The sequence below is a fragment of the Lepisosteus platostomus genome, chromosome 9 (genome assembly GCF_059453375.1).
Source record: "Lepisosteus platostomus isolate fLepPlt1 chromosome 9, fLepPlt1.hap1, whole genome shotgun sequence".
Classification (NCBI taxonomy): domain Eukaryota; kingdom Metazoa; phylum Chordata; class Actinopteri; order Semionotiformes; family Lepisosteidae; genus Lepisosteus; species Lepisosteus platostomus.
Window position 1 is genome coordinate 22,880,257 of NC_142619.1, and position 22,865 is coordinate 22,903,121.

A 22,865-nucleotide genomic window follows, 5' to 3' on the forward strand; every position below is an offset into this window, starting at 1 on the left:
CAGGGAAAATCTGATCATGTTTCTCTATAACAATAATAAAAAACTTTATTTTACATATCACCTTTAAAAGTGGCATCTCAAAGCAATACAGTAGATGTAAACCACAGATTACAAAGTAAATACCCAGACAAACGCAAACGCATTTTTAATAAAATGCTTTTATTCATTCAGCAGAGAGAGAGCGTAAAACCTGGGTGTAACAGCTGTTCCTTTTTCTGATCACTCGCTCTCTGGATAAACGTCTCACCTGTCCTGTTCTTTGTTTTCCTAATTTGCTGATTATGCCTTCTGCGATCCACTCCTGCCCTCACACCTAAAAAAGACTATTTTAAATTTCTTTGCGCGGTCCATTGTGCAATTAACCCTTGTATGTGCTGTCCTTAAGGTGATATCACATAAAGGTGATATGTAAAATAATATCTTTTTTATATTATTTTATATCTCTATATTGTTATAGAGAAACATGATCAGATTTTCCCCGGTTCAGAAAAAAAGATCTAAAGTATACTAGTTTGTCACTAGTATACTTTTAATACAGTCTTTGCTGTGCTCTAGAGGATCCTTGTGATATTTTGAGCTCTGGTTGAATGATAAGTGTCGCAGTTTAAATAAATTTCGTAGTTGGAAATTATGAAACGCTCTGTTAAAAGCAAGGGAGTTGTTATGTCCGTTGCAGTTTTTTTTAAACTGAATCAGCGCTGAACTTGCTTGGATTGACTGAGCTCCGTTCTGTACCACACAATGATCCCCCCAGAGTCTCTGCCCCGGGTGATTTGTTTTTTTTTGACAGAGGGTAAAAAACTCTCTCTCTTGCTTGCCCTCCCCCCCCGTGTATTGTCTGTTTTTTTTGTGCTGTCCTTTGACAAAACAAGGCTCGCCAGATAATGTGAATCGAAACCTGTTTTAAATAAGATGCTTTTATTCACTCATAATCCGACAATTTCAGGAAGACTAAGGGAGGTCTGGCTTTTTTTCTGGAAAACCATAACTCTGGTCTTGTCCAGATTGACTGTCAGCGCTCAGGTCTGACAGTGCTGCTCCAGCAGTGCCAGGTTCTGCTGCAGCCTCTGTTCTGTGGGCGACAGCAGGACCATGTCGTCTGCAAAGAGCAGGAACTCGATTTTTGTAATTAATGCAGATCAGTAAATCAAGGGACAAAACAATTATTGCGCCCGGCTCCTCAATGGGCTTTGACGTGCTAATGCGTTGGTTTAACAGTCCAGGTGTGGCAATGTTTTTTATTATTGTTATAGAGAAACATGATCAGATTTTCCCCGGTTCAGAAAAAAAAGATATAAAGTATTCTAGTTTGTCACTCTTCTCATCCCCTCTTTGCTAAATGGCTTTTGAATAGAGTCACATGCAGAGAGAGGTGAAACAGCCCTACACAGCCCTGTCGAAGTACACAAATATAATTATATCTTATCAATTTCTTTAGATACGCGATTCTTTTAATACAGTCTTTGCTGTGCTCTAGAGGATCCTTGTGATATTTCGAGCTCTGGTTGAATGATAAGTGTAGCAGTTTAAATAATTTTCGCAGTTAGAAATTATGGAACGCTCTGTTAAAAGCAAGGGAGTTTTTATGTCCGTTGCAGTTTTTTTGCAACATGAATATAATTATATCGTTATTAATTTCTTTAGATACGCGGTTCCATATTATATTCCCTTTTAATCAAATTCTAAAAGTATGCTTGTTGACTCCGGTATCACGTTAGTTAAAGACTTCGATGCTTAAAATGTTTAGGGAGAAATGGAATACTGGTGTGTATGTTTTCTTTAAAGTACCGAGACCAGCCATATACTGTATGTTTAAGTTCCAAAATTAATATCGTTTATGGCCTTCACACGCGTTACAGTATGCTTCTATTCTTTTTATGCTATGGTACTAAGATTTCCCTTCAAAGTGGTAAAATTCCATATAAATATTCAATACTTAAACGGGCACAGTTAAGACATTAAATATACATATACATACTGTATACAGTACAGTTTCCATACAGTAATATGTGTATGTTCCTAAATCAATCTCTTTTATGAGCATGTGAAAGGCATGGTGAATCGATTCTCAAAAATTACTGTACTTTGCATGATTGGAAACAAATGCGTGATTGCGAAATGCTGTGGTGTTACTTTTACAAAGACGGTCAATGAAAAAAATAATGTGGACCAGGGCAATACTTTGAGTTTACAGCTTGTCCAAGGTCATTCATTATTAATACTATTAGTAATATATTCGTTAAAGACTTTGATGGCGACAGCTCAAACATGAGAGGTTGAGCTTTATTAGCTCCACCTTGCGGAAATTCCGGATACTATTATTTTGCTTGCGGTATTATAGGAGAATTTACGGTAACTAGCGGTATTTACCGGTAACTCGCGGTAGACTGCGTAAAGCGCACCGCAAAATAATGTGGTATCGCCCGCGCATTTTGAATGGCTGCATCTGTATAATAAAACAGACCGCTGTCATGTTCTGAAACACTCCTCAGTATAAAATTTTATTAATGTAGTGCTTGGATTAGAATGGTTGTCAAATGAACCAAAAACAGCAAACAAAAAATTGTGAAAAAGTCATCATCCAAGACCAAACTCAACCAAACAAAACTGCACTATGCAGTAGAATACAGACTTATTAACTAAAAGTACCAAATATATTTGGACTTCCTTTAACTTTATAAACAGAAAAATTGGACAGTCTCCAAGACAGATCTTTAGTTTAGATCGAATACAGTGCTTGAAACATATAGTTTCCCAAGCAGACGGTTAAGTTAAATGATAACCAATGCCATCACATTTCAGTGCCAAGAGAAAACTGACTTATGAATGTGCTCTATTCTCTTAAGTTAACAGAATTTCAAATTGTGCATTATTAAAATTTTTAACAGAATTGGTATTAAATAAAAGCCAAAGTTTAGAGTTTTATTGGATATAAACCATAGGAGAGTGAAATTTTGGAGGATTTGGTTTACTTTTCATCATCAATATTTTCATGGGCAAAGAGAAATGATCCTTCAGAAAAAAAAGTTTAATCCAGACACAGTCTAATCCAAGATGGCTATCAATTTCTAATATTCATGAACCGTCCGTTGCAGGTCTCTGAAGAATTACTGTTTAAATACCTAAAAGTTACTTTGCTCCGATTAAACAAATGGTACATTTAATTGGATAATCACAAACTCTTTAATGAAAACAATCCTAAGAAAACACTGTATATTAGCAAAATTGATATTATTCAAACATAGAGCATTAAATTAGTAATACATAGGAAGTTAAAAAAATATACAGGTGTGTTTCCTGGAAGTCCATACAGCCTGTAGCAAAATATTTACTTCAGTAAATATTACTATACTTTACTATATTTTACTTAAGTAAAACTAAAGACTTTAGTTTGTAAAGTGCCATCCAAAATAATTAGGGCAGCAAACCCAAATTTGCTTTAGTCAAGCAATTTACATTTCTTATCAATAGATTAATATAAATGTACTGTATATATGATCAATACAGTGTAATGTTTTATGTAGGGTAATCCCATGCATAAGTTTAATCATATTAGAAAAAATATACTTTATATTTAGCCCAGTGATTTCAACTGATCATATGTATTGGGATACATTCACTTTTTTGTAAATATCAGAGAATCAGAATCAGTTTTTACTTGCATTTTCCCTTGAGCTCGCTACATGTGTGCTCTCCTGGCTGCTGGAATGGAGCAAAATAGTGCAATGAGAATATGTTTTTAAGGATCAGTGAGTACTGTATATCAGTCTGCTACTGTGAAATATAAGGTACTTTTTCCCTGGTTAGATTTGTCTAAGGCATGTATGTAGTCTACTGTTTCATAGACTTACAAAGATGAAAACACTGCTGCCTGTTGGACCTATACTCTTATGCAAATATATTATGGACTGTTTGCAACCAGATAAAATGTATTTTATAGGTAAACATACTACTCTTGAGGCAGTAAACACCTCATGTTTCAAGTGAACAATGCACAAAGAAGTAATACCTTTGTTCTTATCATACATATAGTGTAAACAGGTGTAATACTTAGTTTAGCACTAGTATCTGATCAGCATTGATTTTGAATTGATGTGTACCTTTACTGCCATCTGATGGCTAGATATCTAAATCATACAATAAATAACTTTGATAGAAAATGTAACTGTCAGATCAAATTGTGTACTATTTGTAAAATGTTACAAACTGTCTAGAAAAAATTATATGACGTGAAAAATGTTTGCATTTATATTCATCTTTAATAAAATGAAAATTGTATAAAGCTGTTTAGATAGGATAAAAATAGGATAACTGGAAGAGATACAGATTCAGCTGCACATTGACATTGCAAGGCATTTGCTTTAAAAAACAAACTGACTAAAAATAAAAAGGCATACTAAACCTACCCTTAAACCTACAAATAAAAAACTATGAATAAAAGTTGCTTCTGATTTACAGTTCTCTTGTGCAGAAAAAAATATCTTGATTAAGTGTAGACAAGTAAAGTACAGCATACTAAAGAAGGAAAAAAACAAAATAATGCAAAGAAATGCTTTCTGGATCTAAAGCTTCTGAGGGGGACTTTCCCTTTAGCTACCACTAACAAGGACTGCATGCCCGGCCATGCGCTCTTACAGTGTATGACCTACTTTTCATTCATGCTATTTTTAATTACACAAATACTACAAAGATGACCTTGCAATCATTCATTGATTGAGCAAAGGCTTTAGTGTCTGGCATGCTGCTTATGTGGAAATCATTTTTCCCACTACTGAAAAAATGAATCTCACACAAGATATTTCCCTAAACTCAGTTATGTGTGCATTTACTTAACAGTCCTCTGCCAATCTAAAATAAACAGCTATTTTTCCTTGCAGTTGCAAGCATCTAATTTAATTGCACTGTAAATAAGCTAAATACATGACATAATTTTGAAGGGACCACTGTTGAAATTTGGGAGGAAAGGATAATCTAAATGTAAACATTAGATTACTTAATGGAAGAGACTAGACTATAAAACAATGTAGACATACTGAGTTTTGCTAATTAGATGTACATTTTTGTTTACAGCAGGTTTTTGGATCTACCTTTTTGTCATGCGGTTGATTCGGAAGTATCTGGACAAAATGAGGTGCTTTCGGAAGCGTTCAGCTATCCCTTTCTTAGGTGCCCTGATCACTTGCCTTCTTTTTGTGAATCTTTATATAGAAGATGGCTATGTATTGGTAAGTACTTACTATGTTTTTAATTTATACAGTACAAAGCCCCTCATCCTAACACCTGTTTTGAACAAACAAGTATTAAAAAAACAAGTATTAAAACTAAAATGTTCTAATATGGAAAATCCCTAACTGTTAGTTAAGTGAATATTTGATTATATTATTGTGACTGGAGAATTATCAGCAAAGTTACCTTATACTGGAGGTTTGAAAAAATGGGTATTGTTTTTCCATTTTTACACAGCTATTTTTGCCAAGAACTAGAATCTAAAAATGTCTGTATGTAAGTAAAGTATGTCCTGACTTAGACAGACAACACCTCCAGTGTTTGGTAATTCAATAATCAAGAGGATGTAGCATCATTTCACCTTCTCATTCAGACATGAGAACTCCTTCCCAAGGTGCAGGAATCATATTTGTTTCTCAGGACTATGCACAGCAGAGTTGTGATTAACACAGTGGCAAACCTGCTCTCTCGGGGAGTTGTGACTATACAGAATGGCACCTACTGTACAAATAGAAGTAGTGCCACATATTTAGGAACATGTTAGATGGGCAGAGGTGGACCTGTTTGCCTCTGCACAGTAACTAACCCACTGTTTACTGGGTTTCTCTTTCAAAGATTGAGAACCTCCTAGAAACTAGTAAAACGGTACACCTGTAGCTCAATAGTAGGTAGCTTGGACATTATTATTGGCCCCATGCTGTCTGAGAAAACTCTAATTCCTATTTCTACCCTTGCTAGAGTACATGCCAACAGTCTACAGTACATGCCAACTGATTAATGGCTGCAGCACCTTTTGGCATTTCCAGAGGCTGTCAGACTTAACTGTGACCCATACAATGTACACTGTAGTGTTAGCACAGGCACTGATTAATGCCTGATTGAATAAGACCTTTCTGCTTCAGATAAAGGTTAACATACATTTTTCCCCTTAATTTGTCTTTGGAAAAAAGATCATTGCCAAATGACATGGAAGAGTTTCATTGGATAGTCTTGATATACAGATGTAGCCATTCAAAATGCACGGTAAAATCCTCTACCATGGGAAAACATCTACAGCCTACTGCGGTATGTGATTGTCTGACCAAAATGACCGACAGGTGGCAATTGTGGTGCATTAGTTGTTAATGAAACGATTGCTTCTCTTTACTGTGCATGTTTAAATCCACTAAATATGGAATAAAAAAATGGAACCTTACAACCTTACGTCATAAACGGTCATAAGATGGTCATAAACGATATTAATTTAGGAATATAAATATATAATACAAACTGTATATGGCTGGTATTGGTAGTTTAAATTAAAAAATACACGACAGTATTCCACTTTCTTTATAAACATTTTATGCATCAAAGTCACCCGGTGGAACAGTGGAAGTAAAAAACTGTTTTTATTAATTCAGTTCAATTAAAAAATACTGCATCCCAATGGGGCAATTCAAGACAAGCCTTTACAACAAGTCTTAAAATGAAAGAGTATACTGTATATTACAATTATAATTGAGAATAACAAAGCGATATTAAAAATACCACTGAAACCAAACTATGATAATAATAATAATAATAATAATAATAATAATAATAATAATTGCTTACACTTATATAGGACATATAAGTTCAGGGTTATTTGTTGCTGTTTTCACTACCTTCACTTTCTTATTAATACTCCTAAGTTTGAGACAGGATTTTTCAGATGTCAATAACTCAACCAACAAATGACACAGAACCTTCAAACCACAGGCATTTTTAAGATTGTGATTTGTGAAATTCTCTAATATATCTAGTATCTAAATATCTAGTACCTGGTTGCATTTTTACAAACCTTAGTTTGAATTAAGCAGATCCCAGGTGTAAAATTATTTAGCATTATGCTACATTTTTATTCATCAGTCAAAGTGTTCTGAAGACTCTCAAAACATAAAAATATAACAATATTGTGCTGCACAATGGGCAACTGATTCTCTTAATGTTAAAGGAAATTCCTAACAAGAAACAATAGCTTGGCATTCCTTAAATTAGACATTGTTTGAATTTAAAATCCATGAATAAAACAGGTTTAGATAGTTATTTATGGGTTTAGATACAGTAGTTAACATTTTTTCTGCATGAAAAATGGGTGATTTTTATTCGTCGTGATCAGCTTAGAATCTTTGTGTGGCTGAAGCGACATACAGAGCAAAAACATTTTGGTGCCGGCTTCTCCACTTTAAAGGTACCTTCCTCATGGAAGAATTTTCACCTTGAACGTTTGCCTACCAGCTAACACGCAGGCACAAACTGAATAACATTATAAAATGCATTGCAAGAATTTGCGATTACAAACATTAAAAAAAAATGTACTTGCAAGATTATAGTAGTACACTGTTATACAATCACATTTCTTATAATTGTATATAGCAAATAATAATATTAGTAATATTAATAATGTGAGTAATAATGTAATAGCAAATCGACCTTCAGACTATCTCCAAGATGTTCTGAAAGAGCTTGGGAGGGATTGCACGGTGCGCGCCAGCACATTATCATTTCGTACCAACACTTTGTAAACCCTCATTCTTCTTTTCTACCTCGCTCACTATTGAGGTCTCCTCCCTGAGCTCAGTAACTTGTTACTTGTCCCAGAGTTACTCTTTACTCTTCTGGCTATTGACTCCTCACTCTCGTACTAGACCACGACTTCGCCTCTCGTTTTTGTACTTAACCTCCTCGGAACCCTTCAGGCTTTTGACTCCTAGCTCTCATTCAAGACCATGACCGTCTCTTGATTTGGCACCATATCACTATGGAATTCTATATACCACCTGATCAGACTCCACCAGAATACAGGGTCCTACCTCCCATTGCTTTTTGGAACCGGACTCAACCAATATTAGCTGTTTGTCAAAATCAAAAATCAAAATTTGCAAGCAATGCATGACTTCTCAAAAGGTACCTTTTGTTTCTCCTGCAAACTCAACAAAGGTTTATTTTTTATCATTCCAAAACTCATACGATATGCCTCAGGGACTCATTAATAGTACTGTAGCAAATATGGTTCACGTAGGAAAATCAAAATACCGCCCCCCTGTCACGAACACGGACTGAAATCCGTGTCAGATCTTGTAGAAGACCCTATGCGATGCGGTAGGAGCTGGAGAAAACAGGAGGCGTGGTAAAAAGGAACACACAGGGGTTTAATAGTGCACAAAATAATAGTGACAGTCTGTGAGACAGTGTACGGGGAAGACAAAACGGCATCCAAATCCAAACGGGTCCAAGGCCAGGTCAAAGCACAGTCTGAGAGTCCATCAACTAGAAATCCATCATGGGACGCGACAAAGTTAAAATCCCCGGGAGGGGGGAGCACACGGACAAACGAAACATGGAGGTCCAAGGGTGACGGGGCGAGATCCTCCAGACCCCGGGCTCAGGAAACGGGAGGTGTCGGGGATGAGCCCTATGCCCTCAGGAGACGGACGTAGGGTTTCCTGGTGCTAGGCGGGCTTCGCAACATCTAACCCTAATGATGAGCCCCGAGGACTGGAGGAGCTGGTCTTTAAATAATAAGACTAAAAGGGTACACCTGGAGAACTAAATCACACGAACAATAATGGGAGCAGTGGAGCGCCCTCTAGGGAGGTATGTCGGGCGTGACACCCCTCCCAGCTGGGTCTCGCCTCTCGCTGTTCCAAAGCCATAAGGTTTCAAAATATGTGTGAAATATTTTTCTTAATCCATTTATTAATCCAATCTATTTTTACTTATCTGGCTATGTAAAAAAATATAACCAAAAGGATCGCTCTAAAGGTTAAATTCCAAGCTGAAAAGACGGCTCTTTGTAACTCTTCAGTTTACAAAGTCCATGGTCAATTATTATTATTATTATTATTATTATTATTATTATTATTATTATTATTATTATTATTATTTCCGTATTGCATTTAAATTGGAACGTTTTTACAAATATAAGAGGCGATACACAATATGTCTGCTCTATAAATCTTTAGTTTACAGCATAATTCCTGCAGAGCCACACAACATCATTATAACATACTGTAGTAAACAACAGTGGCTGGGTCACAGTGTAACACGTCTGTCTTCACTGTCACGATATGGTTTCAACATATTGATAAGCTGTTCTCCGGTTACTAGCAATTGTAAAAATTACACTTCTTCCCTTCTTTGTTTAACTTAAAAGAATTCCACAGAGAAATCCAAATCACAAATTAATCACGAAACCATCACTTATAATAATTCATCCAGATACATACTCACGCCAGAGCCAACAACTAGCTATAATGGACTATTTTTATGTATTTGTCTGTAGCAGCAAGGCTTATTAATAATACAGGTATTAAGTTTGCTGCTCCCTTGCCAGTCCCTCTCTCCCTCATCTCAGTGGTGCTGGACATAGAGAGGCCATTCCATTTAAGGTGTTTTTCTAGCTGATACATTCAAACAATGAGCGACCATAGTTCCTCCAGATAAAACAGGTAGCATAGGGCCCAGAAAGGGCCCCTCCAGGACATTTTCAGATTCAGCTCTGACAATTACAGACTTTACTTTGTTCTAAGAGTTGAGACCGGACGTCGCCTGCGCGTAACCAAAGGATCTGCCCAAGGTTAGCCCAGCAGCAAGCCTCGTGAAACGCTAGCCTGATCAATGAGTGAACTACGGTCGGAACTGTCAACAGCTGAATCTCAGGATTCAGGACTAGCGATACATAGGGAACGAACCGGTCTTCTTCCCGTCTAAAGAGTGTGACTTGCTTGGACCCACAGTCACTATCCATGTGCACAATCTCTGATAGCTAAGCCAGGACTAACTAGCAGGTCTTCAGAGAGCCCACTGCCACCGCGCCACAGCAGAAATCTCTCCTCTTTCTGTGTCCGATTGGACACAGCAACAGCCTGTCGCTGTTCCCTTGTGTCAGCGGGAGATCTGAATCCACACAGATTGCATGAGTATTCAACATTCTGCATTACAGCTTGAGAAATCAATTGTTACCTCAACCCCAGCTGATATCAATTTAATTCCTACGAGTGACATACTTGCTTTTGAGTATCTAGTGTAGAAGTTGTAATCAAAGCTCATTAACTAAATGGTATAAATGAATGGTATACCGAATGTATATCTCTCTTGGTTTGTAACTCTTAGTTATTGAATATATGCCTTTTGTATTCTGCTAACCCTTACTCGATCTTTTATGTTTATATGCACATTTTATATATTAATAAATGTATTGTTGTGTATTAGTATCCATGTGTGTGCGTTGCTGAGTTATCCCGAAAGGTCAGTTTTCTGATAGCATCAAAGAATCATTTTGAGACTTACTGCTACAATTAATAATTGTCCCAGTAAATGCACAAAACCCCTACACATCTATGTAAGAAACAAACTGAAAGAAATTCTCCGATCGGGCTTTGAACCGCCTGGGTGCAGCGCACTACATTACAATCCATTGCCCAAGATCACTATAAGGACAATAAAGGTTTAAAAAACGAATGTCAAAATGTTTCCAAAACATCCACTTGTAAAATTTTAGCTGCTTAGTTACACAACTCCATATTAATATTACTATCAAGTGGTATTAAATCAGTACAACTTGTATTTTTTTACAATAAGAGAAAGTGGTGTTCTTACTACGTATGTGAAGTACAGCATTTAAGCTTTATAATATTAGATCAAGGACATTAAAACCACAACCCACTGTAAGTTACCAAGTTAAAAACTTTGATGCATAATTACAATATTTATGAAGAAGGTGGAAGGTTGTGTACTTGTGTCCAACTGAGCAATCTTGCTTTTATAAAATATACCTACTGTTTACTGTGTTACATGATGTAATCCAAAGTTTAAAATTATCAAACAGTTTACAATGTAAATTCTTTAATTGGAGAAAGATTATCCCTCAGTATTAACCGGGATTCGAAGCCAGGCGGTTTCTGGCGACAGCCCAAATGCCGCACATGAGATGTTAAGCATTCCCACCTCCACCTGGCGGTTTTACAACGTATTTCACCTAATTTTAAAAAAACACATGGTATTATGCAGTACCTTTTGGCACGTGCACTGCAATTTACCGCAACACCCCTTGTGCATTTTGAATGGCTAAATCTGTATAGTTTCAATAACATGACGCATGTCTTAAAAATATATGTAGTGTCAAGTGATACCATGTCTGAGTGAAATTGAGAAAAAAAGTGAGATGAACATCTTCATTTCACATGTTTAAATGATTTTCTTGTAAACTTGTTTTTAGGAAGAGGACAAGAGACAGCTACGAGAAGCATCAATGCATCAACTGAATTCTGAACGCTATGTTCCTACATTTAAAGACTTATCTAACTTCACTGGAACTATAAATGTCACATTCCGCTACCTTGCTGGATCACCTTTAGCTAGAAAAAGTGAGTAGCGTTTTAAAGTATATCATAATCCAAATAAATCAATATTTACAGTAAACTTTTAATTCAGAATTAAATTGTCATATATTATAGTTATGAGAGTAAATACCTTGTACCAGTGTTGTTATCAATGTTCCTGATTTTTTAATTGCCTTGGGAGCAAAATACCTCATTTTGCCCAGTCCTCACACTGTGAAGAACTTATTAATTGCCCATTTTGAGAATAATATAGTTTGACGTAATTTGATACTTCTCTTGCTTAAGTTTTCTTACAATAAAAAAAAATAACACTCCTCAATACACAAACACACACTAGTTATGTCTGAAAATTAGTGTTGGCAAAAACTCTACAACCAAGTGTTTAAAGAGATACAATACATCAGTAAATTAAAAATATTCAGCACTATTTTAGCATGTCATCACACTCATGGTTTATTATACAAACAGTAATCTGTGTATAATAACAGTATCATGAGGTCTTTCAGGTGAAACTATGAGAATTCACAAAGGCTATACATCATCTAATTTAAGTATTACACCTTCCCACTGTTCCTTATTTGCATAGCTTTCAGAGCAAAATAGGCATTACCAGGAAAATGAATGCCTATTTGCACTGACATACCAAGTCCATGGAAATTTCACAAGAATAATTTCACAAAATTATGCAGCAATGAAACACACAGACATAAACCAAAGCATTTCCCATTACCTTACTGTACTATCATGTGCTGCATGTGTGATGGTCATCTTTGTTTTTTTCTTTTTGCAGAATACTTAACCATTGGACTTTCATCTGTGAAAAGAAAAAGAGGGAACTATTTACTAGAAACAATAAAATCAATTTTTGACCAGTCCAGTTATGAAGAACTAAAAGAGATTGTAGTTGTTGTTCATCTTGCAGACTTTGATTTGGCATGGTGTGAATGTTTAGTGCAAGACATCTCCAGAAAGTTTGCCCACCATATTATAGCTGGGAGACTACTGGTTATACATGCTCCTGAAGAGTACTATCCAGCTTTAGATGGATTAAAGAGAAACTATAATGACCCTGAAGACAGGGTCAGGTTCCGATCTAAACAAAACATTGACTATGCCTTCCTTTTAAGCTTTTGCAGCAATCTCTCGGATTATTATATGATGCTGGAAGATGATGTCCGATGCGCAAAAAACTTCTTAACTGCTATGAAAAAAGTCATTACCTCACGGGAAGGATCCTACTGGGTTACACTTGAGTTTTCCAAGTTGGGATACATTGGGAAACTCTACCACTCGCATGATCTTCCACGTTTGGCTCACTTTCTCTTGATGTTCTACCAGGAAATGCCATGTGATTGGCTTCTCATTCACTTTAGAGGGCTTCTTGCACAAAAGGATGTCATACGATTCAAGCCATCTCTGTTTCAGCACATGGGTTACTATTCTTCTTACAAGGGAGCTGAGAACAAATTAAAGGATGATGACTTTGAAGAGGACTCTATTGATATTCCTGATAATCCATCTGCCAATCTGTATACAAATATTAATGTATTTGAAAATTATGATGCCAGTAAAGCATACAGCAGTGGAGATGAGTACTTCTGGGGCAAGTCACCTTCTACAGGAGACTTCTTTTTAATTGTATTTGATAAGTCAACCAAGATTAACAGAATTAAAATTGTCACCGGCACAGATGACCGTCAAAATGATATTTTGCATCATGGAGCCTTAGAAGTTGGGGAGAAAATTGTGGGTACTAAAAAAGGAAAACAGTGTTCAGCTTTCATTACCTTAGGTGAATTTAAAAATGGGAACATTGAAGTCCAGGATGTGGAACATAAAATTTCATTTGATATTGAATGTGTAAGAATTGTTGTGACAGCTAGTCAAAAGGAGTGGCTGATTATAAGAAGTATAAGCCTCTGGACTACACAGCCCTCAAATTAATAAATACAGGTTTTCTGCTGGAATTTCATTTACACAATATGTGTTACTATTTATTTATTGATTTCATTTTAAATGATTGGGAAATAAAACTGAAATAATGATAAAAGAAAAATCCTCATAAGCAATATCTGTACTTGTTTTGCAATGAGAATTGTCCATTATTTACTTTTAAGTACTGTACAGGCCACTCTTTCTAGAGAAAATACCATTATCTTTCATTATCCTTAACCAAAGGAACAGTTTAATTCAGTCCACAGTTTTCAGCCCCTTTATTGTATACAATGGATTGTTTTCATATTTTTACTTAGAATGTTAAATAATTTACATATTTAGAACACCTTTTGTTTGCTACAGCATATGACCTGTCATATCTAAGTATGAAAACCATGAGACCTTCTTTGAAAACTAAATACAAAGGTGACTTTTCCATTGTTGAGTAGGACATAATTCAAGTGAAGCAAAGAACAGTCATTGATGTGTCATTTTTGCTTATGGACTATTCATTGGGAATTGAATTGAAGAATTTACATGTCTGTCTTACATTAAAAGAACTTAAGCAACTGATGAGTCTGACCTCATAGCACAAGGGACGTAATGTTTAATAATAATATTGTATCTCAATGGATCCAAAAACATACATACTGTATACATACAGTATAGGAAGAGTCCCATTTCATTCACCACTGAAGAGCACCACCCACCAAGGTAACACATGGCTGCCATTATAAGCCGTCAGCCCTACTACATAAGAGATCAGGTAGAGAATTACTTTATTAATTGAATTAGCCATGACACAAAGGTTAACACTCCTGTTCTCGTGCGTGCAATGTCATGCCGTCTTAATTAACCAAGTAGTTAGGACTTCAGTTTAACATCTCATTCAATTTACTTCGCTCCTAATCAGGAACAACAAAGTTTATCCATTCACCAACCTACTTTTTACATTTTGGTCCATGGGGAAAAGTTCTCACTATTGATTCACCATCATCACAGAACAGAAACACAGTACAGAAACAACCTGGTTTTCCATGGAGATTTCCCAACCGAGGATTGAACAGCCCTAGCCTTGCTTAGCTTGGATTTAAGAATGATTCACAATGATTAATGGCATCCAAGAATCATGTGCTTTGTGAATGTTTATTGAGTTTTTTAAGTATGATACATTTTGGCTTAAGCTCCTTGGTTAAGGGGTAACTTCCTGGCCATAGGATGAGATACCTTGGGCCCCCTGTTCAGAGAAAGGAGTTAACCAAGGGGTAGCTGCAAAAATAGAGATGGGGTAGAAGTAGAAAAGAGAAGAAACAAAACACAGCTGTGGTTTCAGGTGTGGAGTCTTCTTCTTAACCAAAGTGTTATCTTGAATACTCACAGATAATCCACAATTTTTCCATCTATCAATTTTCATTTGACTTTTCTCGGTGAGCATCATGGCATGTATGACATGAAGTGAAATAAAATTTGTCTAGGCTTAAGTTTGGTTTTGAATATACCAAGATACTGAAATACACTGACATTAGCCAAAGGGGAATATAATATATTTTACTTAGATTGTTAAATCCAATTTAGAGAAATTAAAATTTGTCAGAAGACAGAAATAATTTAATAATCTTAACCTCATTTAGACTTCAAGGTCAGCATGAACCACAAAAAAGAGCATTGAATTTTCTAAGAAATGCTCATTCTATACATGTATAATTTGCTGTAATTAAAAAAATATATATTTAAACTCTAGAAAAAGGATGAACACAAATTGTTATTCATCTTTGTTATGGGAAAGCATGGAGGAGGGTAGACTCATAATAAACAATATTAATTATTTTCATGAAGGCTTTGATTAAGTTAAACATTCAATTACTCTGCTAAACAATAACAATAATGAATGTTACATTTTATTTTCTCAGATATATCAAAACAATTTGTAATGTAATGTTCAATAATCTTGTTCAATAAAACTCTCATTAAGTAAATATGATTGTAATATTTAAAATCATGTTTCTTTACATGGCACCTGAAACTGAATATAAAAGGAAGTTGTGTAAAATATGCAATGTACTTTATTTATATCTCTTTAGATGACTTATAACACCCAGGAACTATTTTATATCTAATTAGAGTATTTATTTCTACAAAGCATAACAATGTAAAATGTACCACAAGTAATTAAAGTAGAAAATCAGTGCCAAATAATAAACTGCATTGTTTCAAAGTCAGTGTTAATATTGTGAATTTCATTAAATTATTACTTTAACAGTTAAAGGTGCACTTTTTCATTTAATACAAATGTGTTTCATATCAAATAAGTTTTTCTTTAACAGAGCTTAAAACATTATTTCACTCCTTAGAGATATACTAAAAGGTACATTTTAAGTCCAATGATACCAACATGCCTCTGTTAAACAAAAGATTTACAGGAAGTACAGTATATGTTATTCTGAACGAATGAAAGGAATCTTTCATAGGAGGAATGGAAGGAATGAACGGAACAAAACTACTTTTGACTCATTCAGGCCTTAGTACATGCTATAAAACTATAAAATACATAATAATAAACCAGATAGGTTCAAAACAACAGTATATACAATATTGAATTATTCAAACAACATAATTTAGGTAATTGTTTAGTTTTTGCTTCCAATCCATATTGTATGGACGCACATTGCTGCCACCAAAGGAAAAAACATTTGCCCCCTTATCTCGTAATTATGAGATAGTGAAGTATTTTAAAATTATGAGAATGAATTATCTCATAATTATGGTTACTTCAGTGTATGTCCAACCTGTTACGTTGTGCACTGAACGCATCTAGAAGCCACCGTGAACTTGGCTGGCACTTTCGGTTTAATGACACTTTCGGTCAGTGTCCGGCACTGCAGAATTTGTATGGATTTACTTTCAACTGGGGTTTAGTCATAATGAAATCTTGCAATTTTTAGCAATGTACAGAATCATTATAAGCATGAGGACCAGTTAATGTTCTCATAATTACGAGATAAGGGCGAGGGTTTATTTCCTTGGTGGCAGCAATGCGCTTCCGTAATATTGCAATTTTTGCTTGAAGGAATGCTGTGTACTGATGCCACTGTCAACTATAAAACCTCCGGATTATGTCTCTCAACATCTAGGCCAAATGTGATGTTCAATTTTAAGTGTATTTATAAATAGTTCTATTCCTATATACAGTATATACACTGAACTATTTCTGATCCAAATTTAAAAATGAAGTGCTGTTTAAAATTGATTTGAATTCTGAATAAATGTCAATTTTCACAATTGTCAAAACTGAGACAACACTCTGAAAGCATCATTTCAATTCCCCCAAGTGCAGTCTACAGCCGTGCTAGCAGCCACAGACATGAACATGTCGGTCAGGTGCAGTGCACAGTTACAGTATTTGCTGAACATCAGTAAAAATTGTTTTTTTCTTTCTGTTGTACTTGTTCTGTAGCTAGATGACAGGAGTAATTAGAGGAGGATCAAACATACTAATTTTAAATGTATAATAGACAATTAGCTTTTTTTTTACTACCATCCAGTTTACGATCAGCAATTGTTAATTAATTTATTAATTAACTTCCAATACTATCCTTATACAGAACTTGTAAAGGGGAGATAAAGACAGCATGAACATATCCTTTCAATTGGATGCTACAGTATGAAAAGCTCTCCCTGCTTTTTTGGAATTCATTCCCAGCTGCTCATGGGCTCCGAGTATGCATTACAACACTCTGTACATAGTGGATAACTCAGCTATACCAAAAGACTGGTGCTCTGCTATTGCAGAGTTCTACACTGTCTAGTTTTCAGAGGGTGATGATGTCACTTATGTAATTGATCAAATTAACAATTTGCCTTACGAATGACATCGCAATCGCATTGACATTCCTACTGTATGTACTGTATCGCTATTGAATGGCGCAACTAGGACAACCAGTGTGTGTCCCCCAAGCAAGTGACTATAATCTATTACTGCATGCTATGTTTTGTATATGAGTATAACTTATTTCTATCTGAAAAATTAACTTCTGCATAAATGTAATCTTTTTTAGTCCCCCTACTTTATCCAGATTTTGCAATTAAAGTATTTTCTATGATGACCCAAATTCTCTTCAATATATTGTCACTGCTGTAAGCTTCTTCATATTGGTAAAAAGTGATTTCTAGGGTCATGAATTCGGGGGAGCATTTGAAAAAAAACAGGATATTGTAAAAAATAAATCCCAAAGTAAAAAGATAATATAACCATATACTTTTTAAAGAACATACAGTTTGCAGCGGATATTGTCTTCCAGAAAATACATAGCTCAAATCATTCATGCTTCCATGCTAGAAAATAAAGAGAAAAATGTAGAAATTAGGAAAAATCACCATTACATTTAATACAACAATATAAGAACTGCTCTGATCATCTCTAATTCTATATTAACATTTAATTGCACAAAAACCCATATTCAAAGGTCTGATATTGCTTTCATTTTACTCAGTCCATTACATACAGGGGAGGTGATAAGACAAGTACAAAGCACCAAACACTTTGATTTTGAAGGAGAAATGTTCTCTCAAAGTATGTGAAGTATAATGTAAAATTAATAAGTTATTATTAAAGATATTTGTTTACAGACATAGCCATTTTTAAATATTTATTTTTGTATCATCTATGATTACAAGTGATCTAGTGGAACAAATGAATATTATTACTTCTAATACAATTACATTAGTCTAACAAGCCTGTAGTTATTTTAAGACAATTGTAAAGTTTCGCATGATGTGATGTTTTGAATGGTGTATCATTTAAGTCCATATTTGCATTTCATAATCACCATAGTGCAAGGGATATAATTAATTATGTAAACCGCCTAACAGTTTGGTGTATGTTTATTTCATTAATCTTTGTAGAAACTTTTTGGCAAACAAAATGTCTGTGTGTGGGAAAAATATTCAGTAGACCTCAACAAACAATTGTCAAAATTAATGTGAAAGTAAAGAGATATTCTTACTTAATACAGCCCTATTTTAATAACTTGTAAAACGATGTAATTATGTATATAATTGGGTCAGTCAGCAGAACTCAGCTGAATCCACTGTTTCATACTATTGTTGAAGTGTTGGAAATTACACAGTACACGACCAGAGATCAAGAACTTAATAATATATGGAATTTCCATAAATTTCCCTGGTGATGGATATAAATTAATACGTTTTTTTTTTTGTTCTGTTTTCCATGTGTTGTGTTGTTGACCTTTCTCTAATGTTTGTTCTTCAGACTTTAAGGCATGCATTTATTAAAATAAAGCAATTTTTTAAATGGTAAAGGATTCTTGGATGTTTTGAAAGCATTCTAGAACTGAACTAATATACTGTATAATTGTTATCTTTAATTAATGGGTGTACAAAATACTGTACATACTTAAGCTATTTGAACTGTCTTGTATTCTTTAGTATCAAGCCTAATTTGAGACCAAAAGGACTCTTTTTGCCAACAAATAATTTATGATACACTGAAATAATTCTATTCATGACAATTATAACAATACTTTTAGAGTAGAATATGTCAAATTAAAAGACATTAAGTACTGATAATTTGAATTAATTTGAAACTGAAAACAAATATTCTTCACCTAGAACATAGAACATGACTGTGGCAGTTTACAGTTGATGTTTAGTCATGCTTTAGGCAAATAAAGTTAATTTTCATATGTTTAGATCAAATTCGTTTTTAAAGTATTCTTCAGTAATATTAAATTGTTGATTGAAAGTGGCTTTCCATAACTTTATGTCACAATATAGAAATAATATTGAAAATGTATTATCTGTTGTTATCTATTTACTGTATGCATATTTTTTACTAGTACTTCCAGGCTACATCACCATATTTTTAATTAATTTAGATTTTTTATTTTTTAAAAGCCAAATTGTGATTTGAAGTCTTGCTTCATAATTACAGTACGAACCCCACCGCTGCAGTCAGGGCAGAATTAGGAAACACTGACAAATTCCTCTGATCCACCCACCTTCAAACCTCTCGTATTTTAACACGGACAACATTGTCTCATACTGGAAATTATGTTCTGACTGGAGGAGTTACTGTACCAGTAGCACCACATGCCTGCAATCACCCTAGCTGTTGTAGGGATGTCTGAGAGCTGAGTAAGCCCTGGCCACTAATCCCACCCTGTCCTCTCAGTGGTCCTCAGCCAATTGTGAGCAGATATCTAGGACATCCCAGTCACAGCTGGCTATTGGGATGACTAAGGCTTGAATCTGTGATTGTAGCGCACACATAGAGCTTAACTAATTGAGTGCAACATCAACATATTTTATAAGCATAATATTATAAAACATAATTCAAAATCTTCCATTATCTTCATAATGGAAGTATATGAAGTTATGGAAAAGCATTTTCTGGTCTTTGCCAATGTCGACTTTTGTTATTTTCAGTAATATGCTGTTAATACAGTATATAAAAGGAGATGAACACAACAGTATAGTCTTGGAAATATTTATGCATAATTCTTTGAAGTTAATCCCAGGGATCCTTTATTTGTTCATTAATGTTACATTTAATTAAACAGCTTTGAAAAAAAAAATTGGATTGTGCTTCAGAAGGTCTTCATCTTCAAAGGAGTAATAAAAAACTCCTAAAAAATGAAGGATAGAAGTGTTTTTGATGAAAAAAATATAAAAATAATTTCTAAATTAAAATCTCCTAAACATACAATATTGCTAAATCCTTGAAAAGAGCATATCCATATGGTGGTTCACAATTCAATATTACTTTTTGTAATTATAAAATGCTAAATGTATCTGCATGTAACTTAAATGTATTTGTATATGAGTAAAATCCAAACATAAATTCCACATGTACAAATCAAAGAATTGCAAACATTTTTTTTTCAAAGACCCCACTGGATTAAAACACATCACCTGGTTCTTGGTGTTTGATTCTGTGATTTATACTGTAGATGTATTTTTGATATGTGAATATATATGTTAATATTGTGAAATGTTGTTTTTTTTTATCCAAGAAGGGTTTAGGATTTTTTTTACCAGAATACATGTATTCTTGTAACTCCCCTTTTAAAAATAAATAACTTTTTAAAACTTTTTTTAATCTTTTAAATTATTTCTGAAGATTACCCTGAAAAATGATTTAGAATGCTGTAACAATGGCATTTTGTAACTAAAGTCATTTGGACTGTGAGCCATGGTGTGGGTGTACTCTTTTTTATTTTTGTTATAGTTTCTTTGCATATAAGCAGCTTTAGTTTGATCATTGTTGCATATTTTGAATTCAAATGTCCCAAAAAGTAAAATAAATAAGAGTAAGAGAAGTCTCTGATATAAAAAGCTTGTATGCACAAGCTTGAAAAAACAGTATGTACTGTAGTTTAAGTTAGAACTGGTTAAAGGCTCCTCACATTTACTGCCATATTTAGAGTGTTTTTACTGCACACACAATCCCTTCACAGCCACAGATATTACAATCATTACAACTGAAAGGCATGATTCCTGTACAACATTTTGCTTCTGTTTAGCCTCTGTTTTACTGTGTACAGGTACTGTGCTTACATTGTGAAGGGACTGTTTACTTGTAAAAATGTAACTTTTGTTTGGCACAAATTGTTTATTGTGAATGTACTGATGTGTCTATTCTGGAGTTTTGTAAAATATGTTAAATGTTTTTCACTTTGTTTACATCATGGAATTTGTGATATGTTTTGAAAAAAAAAGAGATAAAAATTATATGGTTTGTCATAAAATGGCAGCATCGTGTCTGCTGTAATAATAAAAAATAATTTTAAAATGATTTAAAATGTTATTTCATATCATTGATACATTCTGTTACATTTCCCTAAAAAAATAATGATGACCATCTTTTAGGATTTATAAGGTTTTCCTCTAAGAGTAGTTATTTGCTTCTGCTACAGGATATTTAAATTTATGCCAGGTTTATGCTCCTCAACACAAGATGTTAACCATAAACAGAAGTGTATGGAATATTGCATGGGACAATATTATTGCATATACATTACTGTAAAATGCAATATACAGTATTGATATAATAGGCAACAAATTAACTATTATGTTTAAATGGAATAATTTTCTTGTATAAACAAGTGTAACGCTTACGGCTGTCAGTGGTGTATAAGAGCTGGCTTACCAGAGCGGTGACATCACTGCCCTTCCCTGTAATAGCAGGACTACAGCCACTGGGCTGTAGAGAGATCTCTCTTTAGCTCAACAAGCTGGGTCCCTGTTGAGTGACGCGGGAGTCCCGGGTTCAGGCCCCCGACGGTGCGGGGCCGACCTAATGCGGCAAGGGCACCCACCTGAACCCCGTTGCGTTACACAAGATACTTTCCTGTATAAACGCAACAATTATCTTGTATAAATGAGATACTTTTCTCACATGAACAAGATACTATCTCATATAAACAAGCTTTAATAAGCTTCCGTAGAAGTGACTGTTTTACAAAATTTACAAATTTAATTAATTTAATAATTTCAACATTTTACAAAAATTTCTCACTGAATGCAATGTACAGTACTTGGCCCTTTGCATGTAGCAAGAATTGTCTTCATTTTTGCAAGACATTTGTACAAAATTCACATTCAGCTTTTGTCTTCTTTTTCCTTGAAATGTGTAACATTAAACATAAAAACAACACATGGATAATATTTATTTTGAAGTAGTGTGCATGTACAAACTAAAGAGAAGGGGCAACTATATCATTTCTCTTGTTTGAAAAATGTCTCAGTGGAAGGTACTGTAGCACCTGCTACACACGATTTACATTTACAAAGAGACCTTAATCAGATAATGATACTACTCAAAAGGAGCATCAGTGTTTGACAAGTGTTTCATTCATACTAAGTTCTCCATAAAATGTTCATAGCTGACAGCTAAAAAGCTAGTTAATGGGCATGTACAGATGCAGCCATTCAAAGTGCGCGGTACAGACACCGCGGTACAGATACCGCAGGTATGATGACACGCGATATCGCGGTGCGTGATTGGTTGACCGACAGGGGCACTCGTGGTCCGTTGGTCTGTCATAGAAAGACTTACTGTAAACGTCTTTACTGTGCCCGTTGTAGATATTGAATTTTACCACTGAAGGGAAATCTTAGTAGCTGAGCATAAAAAGAATAGGAGCATACTGTAACGCGTGTGAAGGCCATAAACGATATTAATTTTGGAACGTAAACATACAGTATATAGCTGGTCTTGGTACTTTAAAGAAAAAAATACACACCAGTATTCCATTTCTCCCTAAACATTGTAAGCTTCGAAGTCTTTAACTAACGTGATACCGGAGTCAACAAGCATACTTT

General features: G+C 34.7%; 1 protein-coding gene and 1 long non-coding RNA gene across 6 annotated transcripts in view; one reads left to right on the plus strand and one right to left on the minus strand.

Moving 5' to 3' along the window:
* Positions 1 to 14,965, plus strand: part of mgat4c (mgat4 family member C) — a 298,157-nt gene extending 283,192 nt beyond the window's left edge. For all 4 annotated transcript variants that reach the window (XM_088647199.1, XM_088647200.1, XM_088647201.1 and 1 more), the window contains 3 exons: positions 5,071 to 5,225; positions 11,465 to 11,612; positions 12,379 to 14,965. In XM_088647199.1, the coding sequence (XP_088503325.1) occupies positions 5,097 to 5,225; positions 11,465 to 11,612; positions 12,379 to 13,532 (1,431 nt within the window). In that variant the 5' untranslated portion in view covers positions 5,071 to 5,096 and the 3' untranslated portion in view covers positions 13,533 to 14,965. The remainder of the gene's footprint in view (positions 1 to 5,070; positions 5,226 to 11,464; positions 11,613 to 12,378) is intronic.
* LOC148654645 (uncharacterized) overlaps positions 1 to 22,865 on the minus strand; it is a 100,495-nt gene that overhangs the window by 71,094 nt on the left and 6,536 nt on the right. The window contains exon 3 of one of the 2 annotated variants that reach the window (XR_015941503.1): positions 11,956 to 12,402. The exons of the other annotated variant lie outside the window; for it this stretch is intronic. This is a non-coding gene — a long non-coding RNA (uncharacterized LOC148654645). Of the gene's footprint in view, positions 1 to 11,955; positions 12,403 to 22,865 lie in introns of those variants that run through there. 2 annotated transcript variants of the gene reach the window in all.